The 21,125-nt window shown below is 46.3% G+C and overlaps 1 protein-coding gene and 1 long non-coding RNA gene across 2 annotated transcripts; both read right to left on the bottom strand.

The window, feature by feature from the left end:
* Positions 1-319: 319 nt before the first annotated feature.
* On the bottom strand, positions 320-4,283 carry LOC135815675 (polyadenylate-binding protein-interacting protein 2B-like). Its single transcript, XM_065328997.1, has 2 exons — positions 3,597-4,283; positions 320-1,159 (listed from the first exon to the last, which is right to left on the bottom strand). The coding sequence occupies exons 1-2, from the start codon at positions 3,771-3,773 to the stop codon at positions 1,085-1,087; spliced, it is 252 nt and encodes an 83-aa protein (XP_065185069.1). The 5' UTR covers positions 3,774-4,283; the 3' UTR covers positions 320-1,084.
* A 14,848-nt stretch (positions 4,284-19,131) lies between these two features.
* LOC135815674 (uncharacterized) lies at positions 19,132-20,599 on the bottom strand. Its single transcript, XR_010553317.1, has 2 exons — positions 20,431-20,599; positions 19,132-20,279 (listed from the first exon to the last, which is right to left on the bottom strand). It is a non-coding gene; the product is annotated as an uncharacterized LOC135815674 (long non-coding RNA).
* Between the last annotated feature and the right edge of the window lie 526 nt (positions 20,600-21,125).

The raw sequence follows: 21,125 nt of genomic DNA, 5'->3' as shown, positions 1-21,125 counted from the left end.
CAAACTACCATTCGCTATACTACTGGTCCGGCACTTGTGATGCACTTCGTCCTTAGAAGTACTCGAGCAAGGTAGCACTTAACGGTTCGGCAATACAGTCAGACCTCGCCTAACTGCACACATCCGTTCTCCACAAAAATATCCGGATAGGCGAGGGAAGGGGATACTAGTAATCAAACACCCATACTGCATGTATGCATGAAATATGCTGTAAATCAGTAACCAACGATTTTCTCCCGGATGGCGAGGGGCCCAATAACATGTACGTCTAATGTCGCAGTTACCCACAAATACGATGCAAGAACACAGAACTAACGAATTGATTCACATTGATTTTGGTATTTCAAACTATCTTCAGAGCAAGGCAGCCGGAGTACAAGTAATAAACAGAGCCATGAAACTGAACCAGAGTCTGTACTACGGTAGTAAACAGAATGTGCAAATGCAGCAAAATGTACTTTTTGTGCCAAGAGCTTTTGAAACGACAGCGACTTGACTGACAAACAGCCTCACAAGCTACTGAGCAGAAGATAGTCTCAGAAAGATAGAGGGGAATAGAGATGTGAAAGAAATGGGCAAGAGAGCATGCTCGATCAGCCAAGCGGCTAACAATTCTAACCGAGCGCATGTGTAATAACGTGTGCGCATCGAGAATATAACTGTCTTGTCAGCTCTGTCAAGCCAAGTAGGAGATATGGGTGATATATCAAAAAAAAAATCGGAATCAAGACTATATTCTGACAGTCAAACTAGTTGGAGAGAGGTTGTCACTCGTCGCTGACAAAATCAAAAATCATCACGTGTTATCTAGGTAATTTTCTGTTCAATGGTTTCTTCAAAGGAGTCAAATGGCAATTGGTTGGTTCAACAAACACAAACAAGAAAACAAATGGGTTATACTGCCAGGCTCAGGAATACTTCGGGTTCACGAGGTCGGGCAAGGAAGCCTGCTCAGTGCTCAAAAAAAAATCTTCATATGGGGACGATTGCTAATAAAACTTGCCGAAAACAATGTTTGCTTACTAACTGCAACTGCTGCACCGGAATACTTCTTACTGCTCAGTCCGGTCACCATGCAGTACACCTACAGAGCAACTTGCTCCAGAACAGTGGGCACGAACGGATCAGCCAGTGGGTTCAGGTCCGAAAGTGAGTCATTCTAAAGCAGGAAGAACAACGGAAAAAAGAGAAAGATTCGAATAATCTGTTAAAAAAGATCCTATTTTTTTAGCATAATGAATGCAGTTGGTAAGACCGTCTTGAGTAGCAACACGGAGTGCAGCCACATTCACATCATACAGTACAGCGTCAAGACATACAGTATGCACATACAGGCAACTATTGTTCTGGATTTTGTTGAAAATACACGTCACACAACTAGGCCTAGGGATGGAGAATCGTTGAAGAGCCAATCTTTTCCAACGGCACACAATACCGGCATCCTGACCCAGGGCTAGTGCCATACCGTCTCCCCTGCACTCTGTTCCTACAGTCTTCACACTGAGTGCTACAGCCACTGATGTCTACAGGTAGGCCACTGCACTCACTCAGATATACTAGTACATGTACAGTGGAAGATAAACAGCACAGCTCCACAAACCATGAAATGGTGAACAGTGAACTTTGGGCCACAGTGCTAGGCCAACCCTGGACTATAGACTACATGTACATGTAGTGCATTGGATGGTGTGCCAAGTGGCTTCTTCAGCCCTTATCAACACATAATAATTTAATAATTCTCATGGCACGTGTTACTGTTAGAAGTGACCATGATTGTATTGTTGAGCAATCCCAGACCATGGCACTGCCACAGTGCGTATGGATGGTGTCCTAACACTACAGTCATGCAGCACTGGCACTGATGAAATACCTAGGACATGAAGCTTTCAAGTCCTGCACAAGTAGCAGTACAGTCAGGCCACCTCACTGGCAGCCATGTGCATGCAGGGGGTTACTTGGCATGGACCAGACCTGTCTAATGAGCAGCAAATACCTGAGTAGTGAGCACCCTTCACAGATATATGGGGGATGTCCCACTAAGTACTGCGGTGTACTGTATACATAGCCATTGCTGCAAATCTGAAAGGCCAGTTCATACTGCTGCTGTGACTGTGAGTGCTGTCACAATGAATGCCAATGGTGTAAACAATTCTTATAAACTAGTCAGCACTCCTTCATAATGATGCCATGCTTTAGAACCAATTGACAGGTCCCTGACTGACTCCCTGTCCCTGACTTGCCTCTCTGAGTCAGTCTCAAAGAGACTCTCTCTATAAGAAAACTTGAAAAGACCCTGACAAGTAATGCTCAGTAGCGCATTCCGTCATTCGTGGTGGATTCTTCGCTCCAATCTAGGCTAGCCAGTACTGGCTGTAGACTGTGTAGAGGCCAAGTCTATGACAAGACTCAAGAGGCATGCTGCACAGATACAATCATAGTATACAGTAGCAATGGGGGCCCTGGCAATAATATACCAATGCCATGATATACCAGCTATTTTGTCAGTATCCCATCCAGCCTGGACTACTGTAGTCTGGAGTCTGTTACTTCTGAATTATCTGATGAATATACGCAGAAGTGCAGAAGCTTTTGGCTGGCTGACACTGTGACAGGCAGGTGACAGCAATTATACACCTCATGAGCTTAGCCTGGGCAGCATGCCAGAAAAATGTTGAAGTCTACAGCTAGCTGTAAACATCGGATCAACCACAGGCTGGCACAGGAGCCCAGGTAGACAAGAGATAAGGAGCACGTTGTCAGTACCGGTGCAGTCAAAGAATACCCAAGATGACGTTCTCCAGAGTCGACTCCGACGCCATGGCGCGGACCTGTTCGTTGTCTACGTTTGCACGGCACTCAACAAACAGCTCCTGGATAGGAACCCATCGTATAGTAGCTGTCAAAGTAGTTTACTGTTTACGAGTAACATCCCTTGTGCGTTGAAATCATCATTCGTACATGCGACTTGTCATACCTCGTTGCTCCAGCACCTCAGTCACAGTGGTTCGTCAAGACTCGAGGGTTTCGGGAACACTGTGATAACGTTTCTACTGGCGATGTGCAGGAGTAGCCCGGTAAGCCCCATTGATGTAATGTATGTACTAGCAGTTGTACTAAATCTCCAGTTCTCTGCAAGGATGCTCTCGGGAGTAGAAAAGGCGAAGTTTTGACCAGATTGAATGAGGAGGTTGTGTTGGCGACGCCGCCGCAGTAAATATCACTGGGAACCTGAAGGGCCTGTAATCATAGACCATCGCGCGCTGCAAACCTAGGCCTAGCGCCCGCAGTCAGTGCATGCAGATTATTGTTTTATACAAGGCGATAGACACGACAAGGACGTACATGTACGTTCGTAGTTCGTTCGGCACTCCAACCAAAATACAAAATACAGCGTAGTCGCCTTGATCTACCGCGATCGGCGATCGCACACTGTAGGTCTACAAGACTACATGCTGCACGACGCGTAACACAATGTCACCCACGCGGCCACGGGCCACAGTCACATCACTCATCAGTACCACGCACAACACGACAAGAAAGGGAAATACCGAGAACACCCACAAACGTTTGGTTGGTCAGTACAAAGGGCCACTCACCGACGATGACAGTTCGTCCTCCCGCATTTGGTCAAAGTAGGCCTCCTCCTCGTCCATCATGCTGTGCCATTCCAGGGAAATCGTGTCTTCTTCTTGCAACTGCCTCTCCACCTCGCGGTCGAAATCCTCAAGATGCTCCATCCACGCGAACTCGGAGAACTCTAGTTGTTGTTCCATGGCGTTCTTTCTCGATATTTTCTTCGACTGTCGGCCGTTGGCGTATGTGGCTCTATTCAAAAAGGTGGAAGTAAGTAAGTTGTTGCAACCACTCGAGACGATAAGCCGCCCTCAGCTGACCAGTGACGGCGACGGGATCAGCTGCTTGTCGGGCTGTGCGAAAGTGGTCGAATCGAGTGCAACACTTGAGCTGGCGCGAGCAGAACCGAAGCCGTAGAAGTGAGACTGAGGGGGCTACAGCGTGTAGCGGCAGTGTCCTCGGCCTGGAAAGTAACGTGTAGACCTACCACTAGGTAGAGCTGCCAATAACTGAATAAGTCCAGATAGACTGACTGCAGCACTTATGCAGATCTACAATCAGTCAGTAGCTACCAGATAAGGCAGTGTAGATCAGCGCATGCAGTCACGAGTGCGCTCAACAAGAAAACGTCTCAACAACCCAGAATGAATCTGGCCGTTACAAAGTAGAGAGGAAGAAAAGCTTTCTGTTTGCCAGATTTCTAGGCTCGTCGAGGTTTTTATCCTGTTGTCCGGGAGTCGCTACAACTAACTTCTCGATCTCTTCAGTGCGCCACCTGACAGCTAGCTAGTATGAGCTAATCATCGCCGTCCGCACACTCAGCGGCGTCAGCGGACTCATCATCGGTGCCATGAATGATGAGGAGATCTACTACTACTACTAGAGCTAGCCTTGGGCTGTGCCTGGGCTGGGAAGCAGCCGGCCGAGGAGTGCAGAGTTCGACGTGTGATGTGTGGTGATTTCGTTGGCGTTAGTGCAAGGCACGCTTGTCTGTCTACCCACGCTGTCAACGGACTGCTGTCGTAGCGTCAAGTGTGCGGCAGAGTGCATTCTGCAGCGCTTTTTCGACTGGCCCAATCTGTCATGCACGCTGCCATGCAGTGCCATTTATGACTCATGTCTTTGTCAGTCATCTGTCGGCGGAGTTCAGTGTGCCAAAAAAACCCTTACCAAAACGAAGAGGCAAGTACAATGTCATTGTAATAGTGACACTGTACTAGGACTTGCCACATCCAGGACCCACTCACTACGACCCTAGTTTGTTGTAGCCTTCCATCGTCCTTCATGTGCACAAATTTAATTCAGTCATGTAGCATGGGTTTGTAGCACGCCAGTCGCAATGATTTGCTACACGTGAACACGTACCACAGTCCATGTAGGCTAGCTACATGTGTTGTAGAAACAAAGAAGTCGCAACGAGTTCATAATTTACCATAGTCCATGGTTTACTGCATAGCAGAACACGTCTACGTAGGCGGGAATGATTATGTGTGGGGTATCCCGGCCAGGTACTACAGACAGTCATGTACAATTTACAAAATTAATGATTATGTAGTAGAAGACGCACTACAGTCCATTTCAAAACTATAAACGCGTACCTAGGCAAAAACCGTTATGCCAGCATCTATACCACATAAAATCTGTGATCACTTTGTGCATAATTTTTTCCAAATTGGGCATCTGTTAGCCAATCGTTTAGAAACTATTATGAGAGTAATTGTGGAGCGGGCCTGAGCAATATTCCGAAAACTTTTCTCAAAAAAAAAAAAAAAAAAAAAATTTCACGGTTCGCGTGAGACTCGGCCAAAGGCCCAGTTTTCCGCATCCGCAGGAACGCCACCACCCTCTTGGATCAAGGCGCAGATGCAGCTCCTAAGCGGTGGGAGGTGAGTAGATCAGACCCACCACAAAGTGGTCAAAGACCGAAATCCCATTCACTGCATCCATGTTTCCCTCGTGCCAGGCCACGAGTTCCCAATTAACTGTGGGTCGCAGCACGGCTGGAAAAAATCCTTCCGCTTCCAAGCAGGACTTGAACCTGGTACCCTCTGTTTCTCAATCATGGTCTTAGACCATCCCACTATGCCTGCCTTTTTTCTCAAAAAGTTCCAGCCAAATTTGAAATACAGTGAAGCTTGGTTATAACGACATTGGTTATAACGACAGATCAGCTACAACGACAAAAAATCCATGGCAGCAGCAATTTTGTATTGATTTGTGTACAAAAAAGATCGGTTGCAACGACAACTCGAATAACGACAAATCGAGAATAACGACCAAATTGTCATGCACCGTAGTGTGAAAATGGGTCAAAATAATGACATTCTCACGACTGCGACGTACGATCGATTCTGGCTTTCACAGCTGCCGCCAGCCGGGTGCACAAGATCGGACAGACTCAGTGCAGTCTACAGTCCATTCCACATAAGTGTGCACTCTTTTCCAGTCGAAGGGCCAATATAAGTGTGCACTCTTTTCCATCCAGTCAAAGGGCCATTGTGTATGCCCCATGGATTCTACATGTAGGCCAGCGCCAGCCTGACATGGGAATATCCCACGTGGATGCGTTGAGATGATCAATAAGGTTCATGACTTCTTCAAAGACAAAGCAGCGGCGCAAGAAAATGCACGGAAATCAGGCAGCAAAGCGAGCTAAAAAAATCAATTTTTCATTTTCTCTCTCAAATTTGGACAGATTTTGATCCGGTTTCTTTTAAAAGGAGCAGCAAGCAAGCGTGCATTCACTCAGAAAAAATTGCCTTGTATTTGTACATAGTCGTATGATGGGAGCATGTAATAACAGTGCACACTTATAGGGAATGGACTGTAGTGTACATCGACTGTACACTGCACTGCACTGCACACTCGTGCACGCCCGGAGACTTCGAAGGAGTGTCAACATGTCGTACTGACGGTAAAATACGTGTACTGTGTAGATACAGGTGTAGTGCGCACTTACCCTCCGTACCTTCCGTATCTTCTGCGACGGATTTTCGCAACATTCGCCATGCTTCTTTCTCCGAGAAATCACTTTCTCAGTTGTCGTTGGACCAAAGACTTGGAAGTTCGAGATGTCTCGCCCTGTCTCTGTTGGAAAGCGAAAGCGCTTCTCCTACGCGGAAAAGTACGCCATTCTGCAGGAGCTGGACAAAGGTGCAAAGCGGACATTCGTTCAAGAAAAGTATGGAGTCGCGCACGGTACTCTTGCTGGCTTCATCAAGAACCGAGAGGAGATTGTGGCCAAAGCGAAGAAAGCGACGTCAATGGATGCCAAGAGCTCTAGGCAGTCGAGTTTTCCTGAGTTGGGCGAAGCGCTCCTTGTGTTCAGTTGAAAAAAGCACCATTGTGCAGAAAATTAATTTTGCCGCATTTTGGTGTGCATAATATTGTGTTGGAAATCCCAAGATCGGATATAATGACAGATCGCAAATAAGGACTTTTTTGGCGTTCCATCTCGGGTGTCGTTATAACCAAGCTTCACTGTATTTCAAAAACACTGCGCGTCTATAGATTTGAAATGAAATTTTGGTTATTGTACATGACTTGTACATGTAAGTCGTTTATACGACTCCCTGGCGCCCAGACTCATTATTCCCGTAGCTATGCAAAAGACGTTGCTTCAGTAACGTCTGGCGCTAGCCAGGGTCCACACAGTTGGGGCCAAAGAGAAAGTTTATTCCCGTAGCTATGCAGAAGACGTTACTTCAGTAACGTCTGGCGCTAGCCAGGGTCCACACAGGTTTAAAGGGGAAGTTAAGGCAAAAATTAAAATTTCACCAGTTGTAGTCTTCGGGGTGCTGAGTTGAATGGTCTTGGTCCGAGAAAGCTGAGACGCTCCCTTCCTACTTGAATCCCAATCGAACTCGCGCACTTCCACCGAAACTGGGTGACTGCGCCCTACTAGATGGGGATTTGTATGCAAAATGTCACTAAAAGCGCCATTTCGTTCTTATAAAAGCACGGATGACCGCGATTGGCCCATTATGTTGTACTCTTTTGGACGCTGAGTCGACTGGTTTTGGTCCGAAAAGGCTGCGATGCAGCGTTCCTCCTTTATTCCCAATCGAACATGGTTGAAGCGGTCACGTGCTCCTGGGTGCCCAAATCACCTGGTCACCACGCCAGCAGGCGACAACTTTCATACCAAGGTTTAACTCGAGTGACAGGACTGCACCCAAAAAAGGTCAAACAGGCTAGTAGGTTGTACCCTGCAGGCACGGTGACCAGGTGACTGGCGTACGCAGGAGCACGTGACCGCTTGTTCAACCATGTTCGATTGGGAATAAAGGAGGAACGCTGCATCGCAGCCTTTTCGGACCAAAACCAATCGACTCAGCGTCCAAAAGACTACAACACCTGTCCCGTACCTATCCCCTACCGTACCGTGCCATCAAAGACGGCTGGCCACAATGCATATTCAAATAGGGCTTTCAAATAGGGCTTTCAAATGCAAGATCACAATGTGAAACAACTTGGAAGAATTAGTATGTATGCGAAGTGTATCGGTGGATGCATGCAGGGCGCGCGATAGTGCGGGTTCGAATCCCAGGTTATGTCTTTAAAAAAAGGATTTTTTTAAAGAATTTATAACATCCCTATGCTTTTTTTTGTCTAGGTCATCAAGGCAAAAAAGCATAGCGTAGGGCCCTGAGCTTCCAAGCTCTCTCGTTTCTTTCGATGCGAAAGTGTATAAAGCGGCCACTTTACGACTAATGATTTACATACACAAGCTCGGGGAGCAAAAGTCTCTCTGTCCCATAAGCTGCCACATACCAACAGTTACTACAACACATTGTAAATACAAAACCATGCACTTCACTCGAGCTGACTTGCACGCTTGGCCCTTTTCACGAACCCAGACAAAGGGATTGGTCGATTATACCAGTGTCTGCTCCAGAGCTGGGTGAGCCGGGTAATCCACCCGGTTGAGCGGCGCTTGGACCCGGTTGAAAATATAGTACCGGGTCACCTGTCACCCGGTTGGTACTTTACACTTTCGAATTTTGAAAGGACTGACTACATGGCTTGTATGTGTCAGATACTTCTTCTTTCGTAATTTCTAATTCCTGTCCTCTCTTTTCTAAATGCGGCTTATCCATTCGCCTTTATATCATTGGGCCTTAGTTCCCGTTTATTGTCCGAATTAAAAAAAACCCAACCAACCAGTTAACGCATGTGACTCGGCTGGTGAGACAGCGCCAGGCACATGTGTACCCGGCTCCGACCCGGTTGAAATGGTTGCGCCAGGTACACGCGTACCCGGCTGTCCTACAATCCTAGAGCAGACACTGTATACAACGCATGTACGAAGTCACTAGATTATAGGGCTGAAACGATTATACCGAATAATCGAGTACTCGTTTGATAACTCTAACGATCGAGCAATCGTTTAGATTACCGATAACGATTATTTAAAAAAAATTAAATTTCTTATACGCGCAGTGCATGCAGCGCAGATTATATACACAGTACTATACATGTCTTGGCAGTGTTATCGAACACTCCGCATCACTCTCAGCCATTGTTGGCTAGTTGTCTGTAACGCTGCCCATTAGTGGACAGTCATGCCAAATAGCATTTTTGTGCAAAATGTTGTACATATTTCCACTTTTGGCCATTCCACGTACATATTCAGTGCTGCCAAACCGTCCGATTTTTGAAGGCTCTTCCGAAAACCAGTCCGAAAAGGGAAACGACCGAAAAGCAGCCAACATGTCGGAGATCATTACTTTCCTATGCAGGAGTCCTGTACTTTCACTTTTCAGCGCAACTGAAGGCACAAATCACTGTACATTTGAAGGCTAGCGCTTGGCTGTGGAAGTGCAAAGTAACATGCCTGGATCAGGCTGGATGGCATGTACGCTGACAGTGTGTACAGAGTCAGTGTGCGACCACACTCATCATTACAAAATTCATGACAACTCCGGGGTTACCATGGCAACGAAGCGAATTTTCATGGTGTTTTAGGCGATATTTTGAATTCTCTGAGCTATTGTGGTCATTACATTATATGTGCAGTCATGTACCTGAGCTGTAAGCCTGTAAGTGTAACTCATGTTGCAGAATTTGGTACGTTCCTGGTTTGTTTCATGCATGTTTGGATAAAAGGAGCAGAATTCAAGAAATTGCCCGCCAGAGCTTTGTATAGTTCAGTGCCAATCGGAGTCGCTGCTTTCCGAGCAAAACTTGGCAATTTTTTTCGAGCATTTATAATACCTGTGAAGCCTGAAGGTCTACCAATGCATGCCATGCATGAGACACGTTGCATTTTGTGACCAGGCCGTACTAATAGTAATAATGGAAAAACATGGGTGAACAGCTTGCTTCCCCAATCCCCATCCAAACCCCCAGGCCCCACCCGCCCTCCTACATTTTATTTCCCGGCTAGAGCCATGCCTGCCAGTGCCACCTGGCCTGGACTGGACTCATGAATAATATTATGGAGTGCATCAGGGAGTCGTATAGGCTATACCGTACCAGGGCATGCGCTAAGGATTAAAATATGCTCTGACCAGGGAGTGGGTCTATACGACTCCCTGGCTCTGACACAATGTCCTGCCAGTTGCAAAAATGGCCGGACATGTCCGGACATGCAACTTTCACATCAAATCACACAATGTTCAGTATAGAATTAATACCATCGAAATGTTATCACGACGATGCATTTCAGAAGCAGCATGATCTTTGAAGGCTGACGTTTTCAGGTTCCTTAAATTAAGCCAACGACGAAGGAGTCAGAAAAATTCTTGCTGCTGAGAATTTTATCAACAAAACGGGAACAAATCTTACACTTCAAATTTTCGACAACGCTACGATCTGAGGGACTGCGCTCATAGCTCAGCCAAACAGAAGTTGAAAGCTCCCTATCATACTCGGCGACCCACTTGTCACAAGTGGTCGTCTTGACTCCTCTGGGCTTCTTTCCAAGACGAGCACCCGCATCAGCAGTGCTTGGCTTTCCCTTGCCAGACGACATCACTAATGACTATGAGACAAAGGATCGAAGTGCCTTTTCTTTTTTTGTACTTTGCAAAAAGGTGCGCGGACACTTTGTCCGGATATGTACAAAACATCCGGAAACTGACCGTAAACGGTCGGAAATTGTCCCGATGTCCGACCGTTATTTCGCGCCCTGCCGTACGACTCCTTGGAGTGCATCCACTCCGAAGACGGCGAAGTCACAGGCAGGGAGTAGTACAATACCATAAATATATAATATTATAATTATATTGTACTACTCCCTGGTCACAGGCATAGAATTAATGATGATAGACATTAGTCATTTGAAGCATGACATCATGTCATGATAATAGTCATGTACATGTACGTGTATAATTATTGGCATGATGTCATATTATGTGACCAGGTGACATGCACGTACATGTATGACATGCCGGTGATGTCAAAAACCGAGGTGCAGTCATCATTAGGTATACTTATGATTATTACAGCGATTTCACGACATTAGCACACACACCAACAAACACGCACACACATGCACACATACACACAGTACACGCATACACACACACATACATACACACACCGTCCACACACGCACTCTACCAGGCCCGGAGGAAGGAGTTCGGGAGTGGTCCGGCAAACCTTTGAGGGGGGTCCGGGGGGACCTCCCCCGGGAGAAATATTTAAAATTTACGTGAAATAGAGCGAATTTGGGCATCTCTAAGGCTCCAGAAAATGCAGAAAATTATAGTAAAAGAACACAAAAACAAACTTTTTTTATCCATATCAGCAAGAGTACATAAAACTCTTATGTACTCTTGATATCAGCCATACACTGATACAGTGCCGGTCACGGAGTCCTGAGTCATGAGCTACTTCGAAGCACATCACACGTCAGCAGTACAGTCGAGTCATGTACCTCTGGATTTTTTTACACCGGTTTTGCACGAATCACATGGACCATCCAGCTGGGAAAGTGGTCCAGCCATGGCCGGACCAGCCTGACCGGTTCCGCCGGCCCTGTCTACTGAAGATGCCACTTCAAAAGTTTACGGGCAGAAAACAATTCAGATATGAGCAAACAAATAATTGAAGAGAGAAGAAATCCGAGAAAACCATTCCGATATGAGCACACCAGTACACATGTAATTGAAGAGAAAAGCAAGAAAGGGAGAAAGCAAGAAAGAGAGAAAGCAAGAAAGAGAGAAAGCAAGAAAGAGAGAAAGCAAGAAAGAGAGAAAGCAAGAAAGAGAGAAAGAGAAAAAGCAATCCAAGAAGAGTGCTAGTATGAAACTTCAAGGGAAAGAATAGATCGTTTTAAAGGTCTTTGAGTCATTGTTAGATTGTCCAGATTGACACAGGGACGCTGTTACTGGATCTCAGCCGACAGCCTGTGGACACTGCACCAACAACGACGGAATATCGGATGTCGTTATCGCGCTCCACGAGCCGACCGGCAACTGGCGGCAAGGGTCGCCAGGAATCGTGAGCACTCCAGCCCCGCCATCCCATTCGTGGCGAACACAAGAGGGGTGAAAGAGCCTCTCTCGACTTCAGTGACCCTGGTACCGTACTGCTGCCTCTTTTGCTGTTCATGGGTCCTGAGTTGGTTAAGGACTTCTGGCGGATCAGACAGCACAGATGCCTTAGGGTGGGTTACCCTAACATCAAAATACCGCCTGGCTCAGTCTCGACATCGCGAACGGCTTCGGAGCGCTTCTCCGCCAGGATGTCACACACACATTATCGTGTCGGGAAGATGGATACCCGCCGGCGGGGCAGGTTAACATAATATTATGGTCAATTGTGGAGGCACTACTACAGTGCAAGAAGCGTGTGTTCCTCGTTGGAACAACCAACTTCATGACTAATACCGCCGAAGTCGCAACTTCTGCATGGTAAGTTCGTACTATTGTTGTCCCTCACGCGGACGTGCGACTACTAGTAGTTGTTGGAGGTGACAGCGCTGTGAAATAGCTATTGGCTCTCAACGTCGGTTTAGCACAATTCCATGGGCGACTCTGACTCACGGCTGCTACCTGGGGCTTCACGAGGTGTTTGTCGCGCTGGAAACAAAGCGTCTCTGTAAGCTTGTATCCTTGGAGTGGTGATTGTTTGGCCTGGAGAGCAGTATATAAGTGGTGCTTTTCAGGCACAATCTTCCTCATGCCTACTCAAGCTCAACTGATGAGGGGTGAATTCCCCGAAACACTGTGTATTGAGCAGAGAGTGGTGCTTTCTTGAAGCTCGGCAAGAAACGTATGTTCCTCCTTCGGGATCTACTAACTTCATGACTAATACCGCCGAAGTCGCAACTTCTAAGTTCTCTGGATGTTGTTAGTCCATCATGGTCTTTCATTGGTTTACTAATAAAATAACTAAAGCAGAAGAGCGACTGTTTGCAACCACAACTGTCATCATGGCGCTCCAACATTTGATCTGGAACTGGGAGAAAAGAAGCCCCTTTGTTGAACGATATTGGCGATGTGAATGAGCTCCTCCGAAAAGTTGAGGAAGAGACTGAAACTTGCGGAGTGACCGAGTCGCTCGCGAAGGAGATCTTGGACGAGCCGGATGAGCCTCAACCAAAGCGGGCGATGCTCAGCAACCTGCAGGACCCGCACAATTTGCCAAGGTTTCCGATCAAGACGTGGGAAAAATCCGTAGGAACAGAACAGCCAGAATGCCCGATGCCCATTCGACAATGTCAATGGCACCACGAGAAAAAAAGCACTATGGACTACTACAAAAACTGTACCAGAAAACAATCACAATGTGTCTGTCATGTATCCCTTTATTTGGCTTGGGTGCACACGGGAAACACGTTCCAGTCACTCATACTCATAGTCATACTCGGCCAGTACCGCTGTTCATCCAGCCCTTGCCGCTATCGCGGCGCGGGCTGGATTCCCTGTCCCCGGGGAAAATTGCGATTCCACGGCCGCGTTTTTTTCCGCGTTTTTTGCGATTTTTTAAAAGACCGCGTTTTCCGCGATTTTCCCGCGTTTTTTGAACTTTTTTGTTGCACTACACGTACACACAGTGCACTGTTCGGTCAGCAACGTCTCATCGTGGCGGCTTTTTACTCAAAATAATAATTATTCACCGCATATTTACCGCATATTTACCGCAAATTCACCGCAAATTATGCCATATTATGCCACGTTTTTCCCCACGTTTTTTGCGATTTTTTTCCGCAATTTTCCCCGGGGACAGGATTCCGCGGTACGCAGCACTGCCCTCGTACTCGTGCAGGAACCTGTACTTATTATAGCGTAGCTTGTAGTTCCTTGGTCCTTTTTCTTTTGTATATTAAAATATGGCTCTCCATCCGAGTCCGTAGTATGTATCTAATATTGACTGAGTACGAGGTCAATATAGGATATAAAAGCCGAGTAAAAGACCGAAGCGAAGCCGAGGTCTTTTACGAGGTTTTTATTTCCTATACTGACCAAGTACGAAGTCAATATTAGATTTATCACGACAAACAGTCCAGTCCTCATGAATCCCGGTTTTATGATTGCACAACCGTTGCACCACTACCTACTCATGCAGTGACAATGCTGCACTAGGCACCGTTCAACTGCGCAACCCCTAAGCAGTCAAATATTATAGCAATAAAAACTGCTTTATGGCAGTTTTCTAAAAAAAGTTATTGTGTTCTAGTCCATGGACCCCGTCTAAAAAGTAAGAAATTAACGAAATGTGATAGCCGATAGTTAAAATTTCACACAAAACCTCACAATAATCACAACACTTGAAATGCTGCTTTCAACACGAAACTTGTACTGCACCAACAATTGGCAACATGCATGCATAGGAAAGAGGATCACGAGGAGAAAAGGTCTTCTACGGTACATGTAGCTTTTCATTCTGTGTGCGATTATTGTGAGGTTTTGTGTGAAATTTTAACTATCGGCTATCACATTTCGTTAATTTCTTACTTTTTAGACGGGGTCCATGGACTAGAACACAATAACTTTTTTTAGAAAACTGCCATAAAGCAGTTTTTATTGCTATAATTTCTTTGTTTTTTCTGTCACCAATCAATGGAATGCCCTATATCAATATGTAAATGATAGCCTTCACATCACATCAATACCGTTTTATACGCATGATGTGCAAGCCTTTTCTTGCAGAAAATGGCACTAGCATAATGCATGTTCTTCGGCGGGGAAACATGTGAGTCGTGGTCTGGTGGTGGTGATACTTTTTTTATACGGAGGTCATTCTGTGCATGTTGCAACTTGCTGTTGCAGAATTTCATGACTCTTTGAGAAATGTAGCCAGGTGCGTGTCGCAGATGTTTTTGTTGATTCTGTGTTCATAATACGAAGTAGTGGTTGCGACTTCGGCGATGATTTGTAAGAAATGTGTTCATAATGGTTCATAATCATGGGTTATCGTGATAAGGTCATCCAGCATCATTTTGCACTGAAATGGTAATCCTGTTGATGCCGATACAACTTTTGGAAGTAGTTCAATGACTTCAAACTGTTAGTCCACGATTTTCTAAAACAACACAGCAAAGGAGGAACAATAAACATGTATTAAAATGTAAACGAATACATTGCTGAGTCCAAAACCTCGTTCCAACAACTACACTGATCCTGAGGAGAAAAGGGGCAAGGCTATGGTTGGAGGTACTGATACTGAGAGATAAACAAGGCACTCCATGATAATAAAATCTTACACATCTTTTGGTGAGTATGAATGATATCCAGTCGAACCTCTTTAGGACGAACACCAAGGGACCGATGGTATATATTCTGTGTTTGTCTTAACCTATTTTATAACCAGTGAATACAATTATTTCTCCAATAGACATACAAATAGATTTCTTCTACAGCGAAAGATTCTAAGCCACACCGACTCATTGACTCGTCTCGTATGAAACAAACGAGTCACTAGAGAGGTTCTGCAAAACGAAAATGCGTACGAACTTTCGCTCTACATCATGAAGTGCGAAACTTCGCACGAACTTTCGCAACTTTGGACGCGAAACTTGCGGGGAACGCGAAATGAACTGTCGTAGGAAATTTCCTGAGATCGGGTCATGGCGTACGTGCACTTGGCCCGCGCAAACTACGAAAATGTGCAGAACGCAAAGTTCGTGCAAAATTTCGTACACACTTTCGCAAGGACTGTCGCGAAACTTCGTTCGAATTTTCGTTTTGCAGAACCTCTCTACTGAACCCTTCTTTAGCAACATACAAGTACGAGTTACAAGTACGAGTTACAAGTACGAGATTTTCACGAGACGAGACTGCACCCATTGGCTTGTTTCGTATGAAGCAAACAAGTTACTGAGGGCATGTTCGATTGGTAAGGATCGGGATCGGGATCCAGATCTCAGATCCCTCGGATCCTTCAGATTCAACTGAACACTTTATTTTGGACCTTGACTGTTGCCATGTTGAAAATGGCTCTCACAAGGCACCCAAAAGGGTGAACGTCGTACTCATCCCGTGCGTCGTACAAAAAGTCAACAAGCTCTATCTCCATCCACGTGTGCGTACCACAATGTGTACAAAAATGATTTTTACCCTCCATATACGCACAAAGATCACATTTGGATCCGTTGGATCCGGTCAACCCTGCTCCCCGAGGAGGGTTGACCGGATCCAAATCCGAAGGATCCGGATCCGGATCCGACCAATCCAAAGGGTGCGAATCCAGTGGATCCGGTGGATCGGGATCCCGATCCTACCAATCGAACATGCCCTGAACCTCTCCACAATGGAGATTTTCCCTGATATGCGAATTTATTTGGCCAACTCGGTCAATGAGTCCTTGAACCTTTCCCTCCAGATTGGGAACTGCCAACGATAGTATGCCACTGACCAGTGCCTTACTTGTAACGTACCAATGTACAATGAATATGAATATTTCGACAACACATCTAAGATAAGCCTTACCGTCAAGAAGGTGAACTCGCGTTCTTCGTACACTGTAGGCAAGGGCAAAGAGATAAAAATGGATCTAAATCCGAATAAAATCAGCACACGTTTCCGTAAATGAAAGGGTGAGCATAAGCAAATGAATCGAAGGAAACTGGTCAACTCAGAGATCACCTGTCATCGAGTATTCCGTAAAAGGAGGCCTCGGCAGCGGAAAAGCTAAATTTAGAAAGGAGATCCTGTCAGCTTTTCCATTTTTTATTGCCGCTCCTTCCGCCCAAAATCTGCACACTTTTCGTAGATGAAAGAGTCAACACAAGCAAATGAATCAAAGGGAACTGGTCAACTCACCTGTCATTGAGTAATATTCCGCGAAAGGAGGTCTCAGCAGCGCCGAAACGAAATAAGCCAGGCCAGGAGACGAAATATCCGAAACAGCTCATGCAAGAAGCAGTTCCAAAGAAGGAAGTTCCTCGTGCATGCACATCCGAAAAGGCAACAACAAAAAGTCTGCAATGCACACGCATGCGGCCAGCCGGCCGCGCGATGGTAGGAGCCATGGAGTAGCTGCCTGGTCCAGGACCAGGTACCGAGCATCTTACGTAGAAACTTACGTAGCTACGTAGACAACGTGTCTGAATAGCGGTGTCGTTAGGTAGCGCCATGTGAACACAATAATAGAAAAGCTGACAGGATCGCTTTTCTAAATAAGCAGTCAATATAGCCCTAGGGCTAAGGAGTGAAATATGCAGGAATATTTGACTGCTTAGGTATAGCGAAAATCAATGGGAGTCAATACTAAGGGAGTGATAATATCATTATAATAACTATTATGCCTCACTCCATATTCACCCACATACAATTGGCCATCTACATGTACATAAGTGGTGAATATTGCTGAATATTCACCGCTTATATTCACCACTTTTCGATACTTACATTGTACTGTAATGAGAGCAGTACTCGGTGCTGCGCTTGATTCCTCTTCAGTCAGCGCACCGGAGCTGTCGAGTGCCCTAGAAAATGTCTACGCTAACTTCCGTAGACAGGACTTTTCTGAGTACAAACGAAATTCCTTGCCGCTGGATCCGCATGTGACCAGGTGCTGACAGTGAGCATCTTCACAGACGGAGCGTTCCAGCGAGCAAACAAGGTTTTGGACGCTCAACATGTCAATGGCCCGATGATCGTGGATCAAGCCGCAAGCCAGGAATTTCGTTTGTACTCAGAAAAAACCTGTTCAAGGACGTTAGCGTAGAAAAGGGCATACAACAGCTCCGAAGCGCTGCCAAAAAAGAAAAGAAGTGAGGGTAGAACTGCTTGGCTCGCTGTTATAAACCGACTCCCGAATAGACCGATCCCCTTATTATTGTCTGGGTTCGAGCAAGGGGGCAACTCCGCAGTCGCGTGGGATCCTGCTGCACACACGCGACCAACCTCACCTCGGCTGTGCGTGACTTCTCGCATGCGAAGTGCAGAGCACGCGAAATCTACACGCAGTGCAAGCCTGTTTACAAAAAATGCCACAAGGACTTTTGATTTGAGCTGTTTTGTTTTTGTTTAGACGTCTTCCTTTTTACGACTTCAGGATGCCTTCTCAGGATCATTGCTGCGTTCCTCACTGTCAGAACAGGAGGACGAAGCAAACAAGTCATTTCACTCCTTTCCTCGTGTGGAGCCACAGCGGCCTGGAGCAAGGGGATCCAGGCTATTCCCCGTGAGGAAGGACGTAGTTTTAGGATCACTCTGAATATTTGAGTTGCAGCGATCATTTCGATCCCGAAGTCGAAATCGTTTTGCCCAGCTCTACAAGGGCAGGATGAGTCCAGGAAACCAAACAGCTGTCCTACGGTACCAGGTTTGCTTTTCGCAAGAGAGTGGAGTCTGGACGCTCTGCTCCCCATGCTCGCAAAACAGTATTTGCTGAGCCTAGTGCAGTTCGGTCATGGAAGTGCAGCGTCTGCATCACGAGCTCCCCATGCTCGCAAACCAGTATTTTGATGAGAGGCAACGGCATTTTGAGTTGGAAAGGAACCTGGCTTAGTGCAGTTTGGTCCTGTAATGGAAGTGCAGCATCTGCATCAGGAGTTGGCAGCAAGTAGAGCTCGTGTACAGAGTCTCGTGGAGCAGTTGGACGATGGGGTGAAGAAAGCCGAAAAACAGCTTACGTACAATAACATAAAGAAAGACTCTGAGCCGCTCCAGTTTCTGACTGGTTTGCCTTCAGGTGTTTGGACCGCTCTGTGGGACTTCTTTGAGCCTAGCCGAGAAAATGTACTGCGCTGAGCCAGATCTGCGAAGACGGAAGCTGAGGGACGGCGGATACAGTTGGAGGTGGCCGTAAATCGCCAATGAGCATGTAATGGAGGATCAGCTGCTATTGGCATTGATGTGTCTAAGCCTGGGCCGAATGGAACAGAAGCTGTCATGCGTGGCACAAGTTAATCATCCGTTTCACAGTATAATATACTATATAGCTAGCTGAGCTGGAAAGATGTCTTGTTCCTCCGTTTGGGCACGATCCCCATTTGGGCGAGCTGGCGAGATGTTCAGTCATCAATGCCATGTACCGCAAGACATTCTGCATTGTGGATGAAACAGTTATATTTTGTAATGCACTTAGGGTTCTCGCACCGGCACAACAAGACCCAACAGATCCTTGCGCTGTTATTTTCTCCCATGGTAACATTGCTGATCACAACACCCGGTAGCCAGTCGCAGATGCAACCAAATCAACCAGGTTCTCTTACTCTTTTTTTCCAATACTGAAACCAAAGGTATACCAATATTTGCATCGAATGCAGTGATGATTTCAATACTGTCCACTAGTACAACGCATTACCAGACTGGCATATAATCATGATAATATTATCCATTTCGCAATCACTGTCATTGCTTTCTTAGATCTTCAATCATCAATATCGGACCATAAACCGTCTATCATCTTATATTATATCATCATTAGTATCCTGCTACTATCCTCCTCTAACAAAGAGCTCGAAGGAAAGAAACAGCGGTCTAGAGGCGTAAACAATATCTGTCAACGGAAGTGTCCTTGCTGTGCCGGTGTGTTTATGCTTCGTGCATTAGTTCGGCCAAGAGCGCATTGTGGTGGCGGGTTGAGGATGTTAAATATACTAGAAAATAGTTCACTCTGAACATGCAGGGGGTATATTCATAGGTTCGAAAGAGCCGCACGCACACTTTGCTGCAGACAGCGGCAAGCTTTGGCTCTTCGAAGCGGCAATCCACTGCGCTATGCTTGCGATTAACAGCAAGCTTCAACTTTTCAAAGGTATGACTCATCATTGGCTCTGGGGTAATGTTCCTGGAACAAATGCCCCATTGCCAACTGAGGGCCAGGGAGCTCGCAATCTGCCTTCCTGGGCGAGAAGTGTTCCAGCACAAGAAGCAGCGCGAATACATGCTGACAAAGACCACCATCACCACCAGCCAGCACACAGCACACTGTTCTTCAAACACCATCCACTCCGTCCATGTGTTTGCACTGTCCTCCTCTAGCTCTTCACGCTCAACAAATACCACACACTGCTCATCGGGTTTTTTTATGCTTCCTCTGGGTTGGCTAGCCCTTCGACTTGACAAAACAGCGATCACCACTGCACTGCTATCGTCACCTCATAGCAGTCGCTTCCACCAGTGGCTTTTCCTGTCTTTGCAAGGTGTCCAAGGATGGCTGCTGTTGTCACTACAGGCAAATCAGAAGTACTTTAGTGGCTGATGTCCAACCAGATCGTTGGAAAATCGATTTTTCCACTTCAGGGCTGCTGATCGCGACTTGGTGACTTGGCAGCACCACGGTTACCTTCATAGAAGATGGCTCTGGAGAGGAAAAGACAGACCAGAAAAAGGTTACTATTATCTTCAGCACCGATCGCAAGGAGAAAGAAATATGGTCTGCTGTAGCCTAGGCACAAAATAAATCTCACAATACGATTCGCGATTCGAATATTTCAACAACAAAAAAACTCACCTCTGGAGTAACTCCTGTTTGTGGCCCGAGATCGTTCCCTCCCGCGCCCTGAAAAAATCCTGCAGCGGCATCACAGTCCATGTCTCTCTCGGAGACTCTGCTCATACCAGCAGGAGGTTTAGCACCGCTCGAAGCCATCGCAAACTACTTGAACTAAGCAGAAGACATTCCAAAATAAACCTGAAACACACTGTCAAAGATGCTGTCACGTTCAAAAACTAGCTCGATCGCGAGTGAGGTTGCCCCCGTGCTCGAACCCAGTATAATAAGGGGATCGGTCTATTGGCGCGATGATCGCGGATTGGTCAAATCTTCGCGTGAAACGAAACCTCTCTCTGATTGGTCAAATCTTCGCGTGAAACGAAACCACTCTAATGATTGGCTCCCGCCACAAAGCTGCACGAGCGTGTTCTCCATGGTGATTGGCACGAGCGTGTTCTCCAAGGTCGTCACCTCCGATGCCACATGCACCAGTACGTACATGTACATGTACACGATCGATTGAACAAGATTCTGAACACGCCGCCCTCCGATTCAGGCAAGAACACGCCAGTCGGTCTGAAGGCTCAGTGAAGCAACAACGACTTTAGTTAGTTCTGCGTACATGTACATGTATGACCAACAGGACTCGTTTGTTGGGTTTTAGGGACGAGAGGGTGAATAATAGAGGTATAAGTCTAATATTACCTTCAGCC

The sequence above is a fragment of the Sycon ciliatum genome, chromosome 4 (assembly GCF_964019385.1).
Source record: "Sycon ciliatum chromosome 4, ocSycCili1.1, whole genome shotgun sequence".
Classification (NCBI taxonomy): Eukaryota; Metazoa; Porifera; class Calcarea; order Leucosolenida; family Sycettidae; genus Sycon; species Sycon ciliatum.
This window is presented reverse-complemented; position numbering and strand designations above follow the sequence as displayed.

Excerpts from the sequence above, each read along its gene's own strand:
- LOC135815675 (XM_065328997.1), bottom strand. The coding sequence starts at position 3,773 with ATGGAACAACAACTAGAGTTCTCCGAGTTCGCGTGGATGGAGCATCTT. Across the intron at positions 1,160-3,596 it reads AGGACGAACTGTCATCGTCG|AATGACTCACTTTCGGACCT; the intron begins GTGAGTGGCCCT and ends TTCCTGCTTTAG.